At 38.5% G+C, this 10,396-nt stretch overlaps 1 protein-coding gene across 2 annotated transcripts; it reads right to left on the bottom strand.

Moving 5' to 3' along the window:
* Nucleotides 1-7,398: 7,398 nt before the first annotated feature.
* Nucleotides 7,399-9,901, bottom strand: LOC149816677 (nudix hydrolase 18, mitochondrial-like). Of its 2 annotated transcripts, XM_089987720.1 has the most exons (5): nt 9,776-9,901; nt 8,999-9,113; nt 8,498-8,581; nt 7,900-8,031; nt 7,399-7,805 (listed from the first exon to the last, which is right to left on the bottom strand). In XM_089987720.1, the coding sequence occupies exons 1-5, from the start codon at nt 9,844-9,846 to the stop codon at nt 7,716-7,718; spliced, it is 492 nt and encodes a 163-aa protein (XP_089843846.1). In that variant the 5' UTR covers nt 9,847-9,901; the 3' UTR covers nt 7,399-7,715. The 2 variants fall into 2 exon arrangements, with proteins under 2 accessions (XP_089843846.1, XP_089843847.1); XM_089987721.1 differs by lacking the exon at nt 8,498-8,581.
* Nucleotides 9,902-10,396: the final 495 nt, after the last annotated feature.

The following is a 10,396-nucleotide window of genomic DNA, read 5'->3' as shown; positions in this document are numbered from 1 at the left end:
ATATGAAAGTTCTTTTCGCAACTCCAGATCAAATCGTCTGCACTTAACAAATATTTATATTACCGAACCATGTACGCATGTATAGAACTTAGTGTTACATATTAAGTATACTTACTCGATGTATGGGTCGATTGCTAAACAATTAAAAAGGATATAGATTTATGATGCATCTTGCTCTCGATCTTTCAAGAGTCTTGATCGACAACTGTCAAAGGCATGCTCAAGTGGTTGAAATATCGACAGTTTGTCAGCTACAGTAAATTGTTCTCCATTATCGTTACGAGGTGGGCATGTGAAATGTGTTGGAATGTGAGGTTCAAAGTACATAGATGAAAATTTTGAAATCTCTTCTAAAGTGTACGCCTCACAAATAGATCTCTCTACTCTTGCTTTATTTCAAACCTTTTTTTTTGAGGTCAAACATGCATCTGTCAATAATATACATCTCATATTACAATAAATTTCTCAATAGTATTGAAGAGAAAAATATATAATATATATATATATATATATATATATATATATTTCAAATGGGTACATCCACCGATATTGCACTGGACCACCAACCCTTAGTTCTTATAACAAATGTATGATCACATGTTTCATAACATCAAAAAATGTTAGCGAAAATATCTTCTTTAGCTGACAAATAGTAGTGACGACAGAATCCTCGAGATTCTTTATCTCAGATACTACGACTTTCGATGTGCATAATGTTCTAAAAAATCTACTCAACTCGAAAAATAGCCCCCATATAGGTTTGTCTAATATATCATGGAGTATTAGGGGTATCAATCGTTGCATAATGACATGACAATCATGGCTCTTTAACCCATATAATTGTCCTTCGTCTATCTTCACAGCTTGAGCAATGTTAGAGACGTATCTATCTAAAAATCTCAACTGTCTCAACCATTGACATACCTCTTTACTTGATCTGGTCCAAGCACGTACCTTGTCTTTGGTTTTAGTACTTTGTTATTGTACTCTTTGAGTTCCAATTCTGGTCTTTTACATATTACTTTTAAATTCATACGGGCCTTTAGATTATCCTTTGTTTTCTCTTTCACATTCATTACCATATTAAACATATTATCAAACACATTGTTCTCCTCATGCATCACATCCAAATTATGTCGTATCAATAAGGTCGTCCAATATGGTAGTTTCTAAAATATAGATTTCTTTGTCCAATTGTGATCCTTCTCAAATTCAAGGAAGGGCGTCGGGCTATGGGCATCTGTCAGTTTATATGTAAAGTATCACAATCTTCTTAAAATTTCTATGCCAAACAACCTTGTGGGTGGACCTTTCATTTCAGTTGTGCCTGCTCGAAACACATTCCTTTGTCGTCGGAACGGATGGTCGCTGGGTAGAAATCGATGGTGACAATCAAACCAGCACAACTTCCTTACATACGTCAATCTAAAAGATTTTGTATCCTTCATGCAGTATGGACATGCCAACCTCCCATGTGTGCTCCAACCAGATAACATACCATATGCAGGAAAGTCACTGATTGTTCATAGAACGACAACCTTCATATTAAAGTTTTGTTTTTTATGGTCATTGTATACGTGAGAACATCGTCATCCCACAGTACTTTTAGTTCATCAATCAATGACCTTAAATATACATCAAGATTTTGGCCCGGAAAGGTCGGACCAGGGATCAATAGAGACAAGAAAAGATTTTGATGCTTCATACACAAGCTTGGAGGAAGGTTGTATGGGGTTACAAATACTGGCCAACATGAGTATGGAGTTGATCTACCCCCAAATGGATTAAATTCATCTATACATAAATTGAGCCTAACATTTTGCACTTCCATTGCGAAGGTCTTATGAGTATGATTAAAGTGCTTTCAAGCTTCCGCATCAACAGGATACGCGATCTTGTCTTCATCATGTCGAAATTTATTTGCATGACATCTCATGTGTTTAGCTGTCCTCAAAGACATATATAATCATTGCAATCTAGGGGTGAGAGGTAAGTAGCGGAGTGACTTGTATGACACTTCTTTTGACCTCGTGCTACCATTGTCTCTTGTCTTTAGCTTGAACCGATCGATGATACCCACATGACGGACATGATCTACTATTTTTCTGATCTTTAAAATACATGTAGTGATTTGGATAAGCATCTATTTTTTGATACCACATACCTAGAGCGTTGACCATAACCTTCGCATGATAGAAATTTTTTGGCAATTTCTCATCTTTGGGCAACATACTCTTCACAATAGAGTACAAATGGTCAAAACATGATTGAATCAAATTAAACTCGAACTTTAGATTCAGTAGTTAAAGAATTGCAGAGAAGACAGTGTGACTCTCGCAATTATTTCAAAGTGGCTCATCATCATCTCTAAGTAAATCATAAAATCTACTAGTTGCATCGTTTGCTGCTTCTTCCTCTACCTCGGTTGGTACATCACTAGGACCCATAGCAGAACCCAGTTCTGGTCCTGTGGCATCAAATATCAAATCTATATATAGATTATCGTGTATTACATTCACCCATGCATCAAAATTGTTCCTATATTCTTCACCATGAAATGTTTAATTTTGATAATCACTCACAAAACCCTTCCTATATAGGTGATGTCTAATGCCATAAGGTTTTATAAATCGATTGTTCTTACACATCGTGCCAGGGCACCTAATCCGACTTGTGGGATCCACTGTACTGACACTTTTCATTGTAAATTCAATAAAACTGTCAACACCATCCATATATTCAAGTGATACCTCATTGTCAACTATCCAACGATACATTCATTCATGGTTTGCAGTCATTTTGTCGTATGATGTTACAAATATTATCTTAACCAGTTAAAAGAGAATCATCAAAATGCTATGATTAAGAAAATATCAAATTTATTATGCATTTGTGGTAGATGTAATAATTTGATATATCACACACACATATATAGATAGATAGATAGATAGATAGATAGATAGATAGATAGATAGATATATAATCATATAATCACAAGAACTATGATGCATGCATTAATAACTTAATATTTTCATGTGCAAAATCATTCATTTGAAGCATGTTTGAAGCATTGATAACTTATCATTAATTTTCAAGTGTAAACTCATTCATAACACGATACATTCATTTGAAGCATGTTTTCATGATACAATTTTACATGAAAGTCATAATCAAATTGAAAGTAACTTCATGCAAGCATGGATACAATCACATCAAACATTGTAATATATTCAAATCATTCATGTCAAAACAATGTCAAATATATAACTGCAGCAAACACACTTCAATATCCTGCTAACTACTACCATGACTAGTATGGAATCCGAACTCAAAAAATAAGAATACTTTTATTTTTATACATTAAAATCATGCTCAGCATGATCTTTGAACTCCATCAAAGTAGTCTTAGATATCCACAACTAATTGAGTGTGCGAACAAAAAAGTGTTGCATCCAAGAAATTAAATAACCTATGATGCACATGCATCACTTACTCACTACGGGTATTTACCCGATTTGCATTGCTTTTGTCACTTACTTACCACGGGTCGCAGGGCACAAGCGAGATCCGTTGATAAATCTGTAAGAGACATTGCGTTAAAATGAAGTTTATTACCCGATAACAAGGAGGGTGACACCCCCAGTCGGAAACGAGCTCGAATAGGGAGACACATCCCTCTGGTGAAAGCAAAACAGACAGAGGTGTTGCCCCTACCGTCAGTAAGGTCAAGGCAGTGAGGTCTCGACCCCTCCCGTATCAATCATGAGGCAAGGGGGTCTCGCCCCCTACCGAGGCAAAAAATTTCGGCAGGGGGATTTGCCCCCTGTCGGGCAAAATTTCCCGGCAGAGGGATCTGCCCCTTGCCAGGCAAAAAAGATAAGGGGCAAGGGGGCTTCACCCCCTTATCAAAATTATCGAGGATAGGGGAGCGAAGCCACCCCCTGCCAGGGAAAACAAAAGGGCAGGGGAATTCTCCCCTTGCCAATCATTCTCCTGTAGTAGACAGGGGGGGCTCTATCAGCAAAGTCAAGAGGACAGAGGGCCCCTTATCGGCATTCAATAGGATAGGGGCGAAACCCCCTGTCATGTCAGAGAAAAAGTGGACAAGGGCGGAGCCCCCTATCCTGCCAAAGAGATCAAGGGCAAGGGGAGGACCTGGCAGAGGCGATCGGGGCCTTTGCCATCCCCCGTCGACTACACAGGGGTGGGGAGGGCCTGACAAAGGTTTTCGGGCCTCTGCTGATCCTTCAGCAACCATAGAAGGAAGGGGGCGACAACACCATAGGGGAAAGGGGGAGGGTTACCTGAGGTTGGGGCTCGCCGAAAAACCCAGAGGGGGAGCAACGAGAGAGAGAACGAGAGGGGAAAGAGAGAGGAGCTCATCAAGAGGTCAATGGGCATCAAACGGGCGACGGGAGGTCGACAGGCACTGGTCGGGCGGGCGATGGGAGGTCGTCGGTCGGGCGGACAACGGGAGGTCCCCTGGCGACGGGTGAGCGGCGGAAGACAGACGGGCGACGAGCGGGCGACTGATGAAACAGAAAGGAAAAAGAGGCTCACATTAGGGATTTATGGGAAATTTAGTGACAGATTCGCGACAGCAAAATTCTGTCGCAAACACCATCACAAATGTGCGCCGAAGTAGCGACAAAAAATTTTTGCTGCTGAACCATCCTGAAGTTGCGACGGAGTTTGAGATGAAATTGTTTCATTGCGAATCTATCGCTAATTCGCGACGGATTCTTGACAGAATTTTTTTTTTGTCGCTAATTCTGCAAATAATTCGAATGTTAGCGACAGATAGTTTTCTCTAGCTAATCCATCGCAAATTTATAATGAAAAAAATCACTTGCAAATTTTCATCGCTAATTAGAGTTTTTCTTATAGTGTGAACTTCGCAGGTTATATTAGCAAAGGTTGTACTATATTTATGAAGATAACACTAAATTCGTGAAGTTGTTATGGCCCAAAATTTAGAAGATGATCCAGATCTAGTGCTAAGGATCTAGACACCCCCTTCAGAGCTCCATGAGGGTTGACCAACACAATGTGGGTGCCATCTAGGTTGTTGATGTGATAGGTGATGTGGCTTCTCTAATTAATTGATAAGAATCTCAGTCAAAAGGAAGAGGAGCTGGATGCATTGCATCACCTAGAGGAAGGCTAATTAGCATAGGGGTCCACATGAGGGAGAGTGAATCCAAAAGAATCTTAGGGCACGTCTCCCCTACAAGAATTTCTTTAGTAGCTTTTTAATTAAGAGTTCATAATTAGTTTGATTAATTAGTGAGGAGTTCTTACATAGGTAGGAGTTCTAGCTTAAATGGGTTATTGATTTTTTTATTTAGAAGTAGTATTGGATAATTAGTATTCAACCCTAGCTCTCTCTATATAAGGAGGTCTGAAGAAGCCTATTTCATTATTGAATAATGTTGTAAGTTCTCACATCTCTCTCTAATTGCCCCTCTCTCTTTCTCTCTCTAAAGTTATCTCTCTATCTTTCTCTCTCTAACATCAATCTCTCTTCTCTCTTCTCTCTTCTCTCTTCTCTCTCTCTCTCTCTCTCTCCTCTCTCATGACTCCCTGGTCCTCCCTATACCCCTTTGTATACCCTTCTTTGGAGCCCGAACCCCCCCAATACTCAGACCATGTGTTTTGTCTTTCCAGCGAGTCAAATGGTCTCTCTGCATTGCAGATCATGTGTTTGAATTCTATAACATTGGAAACTCTATTTTAGCCTACTACAGACCTCTCAGGTACTGCTACAACCCTTTCTTTGCCTTAGATTAGCTTATGTTGGCTTCCTAGAACTCAAAATTTGAAACTGCATCCTGTCAGGTAGCCAAAATGTTTGAGTTTCTTAAACTAATAACCCTTTTCTATCAATAGTTTTTTCTGTGTTTAGATCATATTTCAGACCCTCATACACGTTCATAGGTGTCCCTAGAACTCTTGGACCAGAGACTTTTTGTTCTGAACTAAAACTATACCTGAAACGCTTACCGGGTCTAAACTGCTCTTAACCGATTTAACCATTTAACTCGATTTTTCATGTACCTCCCAAACTGCTAAGATATAGTGCAGCATAGATCCTAGGGTTGTGGGTAGTGGCCGCATCAAATGCTCTACATGCGATCTTTTTTTATTGAAAGGTTGCGAACTTCCTACAACGTACCTATATATTGCACAAACTTCAGTAGGTTCGCATGTGCAAAAGGAAAAAATATCCTAAAAGAGTTGAGAATTGATGATTTTTTATATGTGAAAATTTTTATCAAATTGCTAGGTATTTCAAGAAGTGCACTATTATTATTTTTCATTTAAAATATGCGATGCACTTTTGTTTTTTCCTCCAAGAAAGTTGTGGGGTTAATATAGAGCTGCGAGTTATGTGTACCTCACGATCTGGACAGTAAGGGTGAAAGACACTTTTATGCAATGACTTAAGGAATGTATTTCCTCAACGATATGCCGATTCAGATAAAGGTACAAAAATTTATTTTCTGCTTTTTTTGATCAAAGAGAAATAGCTGATGCATGCACACTCTTAATTAGAAATGAAAGATGCTTTGTAGTATTGTGACTGAAAAAATAAAAAGTGGCTACGAAAGTTGCTTCAAGATTGTTAATATGTGAAATGTGCTCTGCAATGATCAGAAATAGGTATTACATTAATGGATTGATTCTTGGTTAAATTTTTCATGCTTTGGCTACTTAATCCCCTTTCCTCTCCTTTCTCTAAATGAAATTCTAGTTCATATCATATGACAATATCCTTTGATTCTTAATGGTTTGGCTACTTGATAATTGATGATTTCCTTAATCAAATTAGAATCGAGGTTTTCATATATATATATATATATATATATATATATATATATGTGTGTGTGTGTGTGTGTGTGTGTGTGTGTGTGTGTGTGAAAGAAATACTAATTAATTGGACTCGTTGGTAGAAAGAGGTTGTATTACCTAATTAAGTTCACATGGTTTTTTTTTTTTTTTTTGCCTTTTGTAACATGAAGAAACCACCTCAAGGTTTCTCATTGACTTAAGTCTTGCAGAAAGGGATACAAACTCCGGATATCAAGCTCTTAACATCCTTCAACTCAAACGTTTTAAGCTGACCAACCTAGCAAGGCGTGCAGAGCACTTCTAGGCTAATTCACATGGTGCCTTGCAAACATAGAAATCATAATTCATTACATGAAGAAAGACTGCTTTTGAGATGTAATTCACATTATAAAAATTACCGAATTGGTGAAATTGATAACTTTGAAACCTTCAACTACGCATCAAAGGATGTCCAATTGTCAAGAAATCTTTTTAGTGCAGAGTAAATTTATCCACCATAAGGCCCAACCCTTTTTCTGTTTTTTAGAGAATCATGAAACAAACTCATTTGTGGGTGGCAAGAATTTGTTGATGTATTACAAAGAATTAATCAATTTTGAATGAATACAAAGAATTAATCATCCCAACTGCTTTTCTGTTTCTATGTACAAGTTGATTTAAACAAACTGGGATAATTGTTTGAACATGTTCCCCATAACCTATGTTGCTGATCCTCTTTAAGTTGAAATTTTTTCACAACTCAATCCCCTTTAGGATTTGGAGAAGAGGAGCTCAGTTACCAGTAGTTTGCAAAGGTGCTCGGTGCAGCATCTCACCCTACACGTGCATGGCATCTATCGATTGAAAGGTACTCGGTCCGATTACTAGATCTCCTCTCGCCTTTGTAACAGCTGGTCTAATGCATATGCCATCCATGGGTGCTTGCAATCTTTTCTTGCCTCTGCAACACTCATCTTAAGAGGAGAGAAAAAAGAGAGAATGTAAGCATATTACAGTTGCTAAGAAAGTATTAGAAGTTTCAATGATCTCAGTATTCAATGTGCTTACCCATCTTCTTTCACGGAGGTGCTTCTCTGGCCAAGGGTCCTGTAGTTCAGTTACTTTCAAAGGGAATACGTGCGCCACATGGTCACCATTTTCTCTCCCTTTGCTATTGAAAGTCCATATGCCAAGCTTATTCTGCAATAAATGATTATTGAATATGACTTTAATAACCATAACATAACAGTCTAATCAACATATGCTAGCTATGTTTTTCCTTTATTTTTATATATATAATATATATCACAGAGTTGGCAAAGTTGACTGAGAAGGTTGGAAGGCAAAAAAAATCGTGGGTAAAAGCGGCCCTAAGGAAAAGGTTTGATGAAAATCAAAAGAAAAGAAAAGGGAAAATTGGTTTTGTTATGCTTTAACACTGCACCGCAATTTCAAGGAGCTCGATATGGATAATAGTCGGAGATTGAGCAGCGATTACCATCTGTCTTGAGGGAGACATCATTTTTTTTTATTTATAACCGGAAGAAACCGCACTGGGCACGGAGACTTGATAGAGATTACCCACTTGGTGGGGAACTTCCTCATAAAAAAGAAGAAAAAGAAAAAGAAAATGTAACTGATACTTAAAAATGCGTATCTGACTCACCCCCATGATTCCCACGACACCAGCTTCTTCCATTGCTTCTCTGAGAGCTGCATCTTCTACTGTCTCATCCTTTTCCCATCCTCCCTTCAGTTGCACACCCCAAAAACACAATAAGTTTTACCAAGCAATTTTTTAAATTGAAGAAAGAAAAAATAAATAAATAAGAGGTTTGGATCAATGTTATCAGTATCGGTGCAGCCAATACACATCGTATCGGCAGAAAATCGAAAAATCGATAGGCTTCACCCTGAATCGGTTATTTTTTACATAAATGCAAAAAAATTACTAAAATTTAATTTCTTATTTAATATTGTTTTAATGGTTTTTACTCATTACGTCATGATTGACACAAAATATTTTTTAGTTATTTTCTGGCCGATACAGAACGATTCACTTGATTATCAGTGTCCGGGGCCGATACAACTGAATTCGGTGGCCCAACGATTCAGGGCCAATAACGATACTGACAACATTGGTTTGGATATTTACTTAGATCTGTACCTTGGGGAACAAGACTCTATCGCTCTTGTGCGCTTTAACAACTAGAACTTCCAGCCTTGATTCATCACATTTGTCACAGCTTTTCTGATCATTGTTTAATCTGTAAGGAATGCATCTGCAAAAACCAATACAATCCCAATTTTGAGCTTGTTAGAAGTGATGATACTAGCCAACAACCTTCGGTCTATAAAAGTGGTTCCCCACGGTGCCTTGAGTTGGGTCATAGCGGGTCCCAACGCTACAAATGATGGGTGTGGAGATGTCTTTTCTAAACCGTTAGACTATTTTTTTGATATCATACAAATGATGAGGTGTCTAAATATAATTTTCCCAATGAACCAGTTTCCAAGGCACTACAACCCTCACCAAGCTTTTTCACAGTTTGACGATGAGATGAAAGCGAGAAAGATGTAGAAAAAGTCATGCAAAATAGAAAATCTGTATGATTTTTAACTTTTTGATAAGAAATATTCCTTCAAGGAGCAGAGTGTTTTCTATCAAGAGAAAATTTATTTTTACACTCCCCACCACCCATTTCACCACCAGTACCATTCACCTCCTCTCTCATTTTTGGCATTTGAGATCACCCAGCTCCCCTTAATCATTTTTTCACATTTTTTCCCAACTGTTTGTTTTACATGCTACACAAACAAGCTAAAATCTTTTTAAAACTCTCCTAATCAAGAGTTTCTCAATTTTCTATGAGAATTTTTTTCACTTTTAAAAGTACCCAAAGAGAGAGAGAGAGAGAGAGAAAAAAGAAAGAAAGAAAGGTACCCGGCAATAAGTCCGCAACCGTTTTCGTATCTTTGGTTCTGACGGCCAGTGCGAGCTATCAATGTCATCATGGTGTCTGTGCTTTCGAAAAATACCCCGGAGAGCCACCACAAAATACTAAGAGAGAGAGAGGGGAGGGGGGAGGGTGAGATGCATAAACTGCACCGATCCTCAAAAGAGGAAAGAAAGAAAAAGAGATGGGCAGCCTTGTTGGACAGGGGAAGCACAGCTACACAACCGATGCAATGTCTCGTTTGTGAGTTCTATTTATAAAGAGCAACGACTGCATCAACATCAGAAAACATACCATGATAGGTCAGGAATGAAGATTAAGCGGTCCAATGCGCGTGGCGTCACTTTCCTGGGACGTGCAGAGGGGGTTGGGCTGTCACACGTGTCATGACGTGGCCAACCACCATCCCATGACATCACCCTTATTTCGATGACAGTGGGGATGGGTTTGAGACTATTCCTTAATCCCAATATGGATAATGGGTCCCCAAACTTGTCTCGTAGTGGTTACTTTTTTTTTTTTTATAGGCAAACTGGGTTTAGGCAGACCCAGTCAGCCCACCAGTTACGCAACATACCATCGGGTTTTGAACTTACAACATCCTGCAC

The sequence above is a fragment of the Nuphar pumila genome, chromosome 14 (genome assembly GCF_984573655.1).
Source record: "Nuphar pumila chromosome 14, dmNupPumi1.hap1.1, whole genome shotgun sequence".
Taxonomy (NCBI): domain Eukaryota; kingdom Viridiplantae; phylum Streptophyta; class Magnoliopsida; order Nymphaeales; family Nymphaeaceae; genus Nuphar; species Nuphar pumila.
This window is presented reverse-complemented; position numbering and strand designations above follow the sequence as displayed.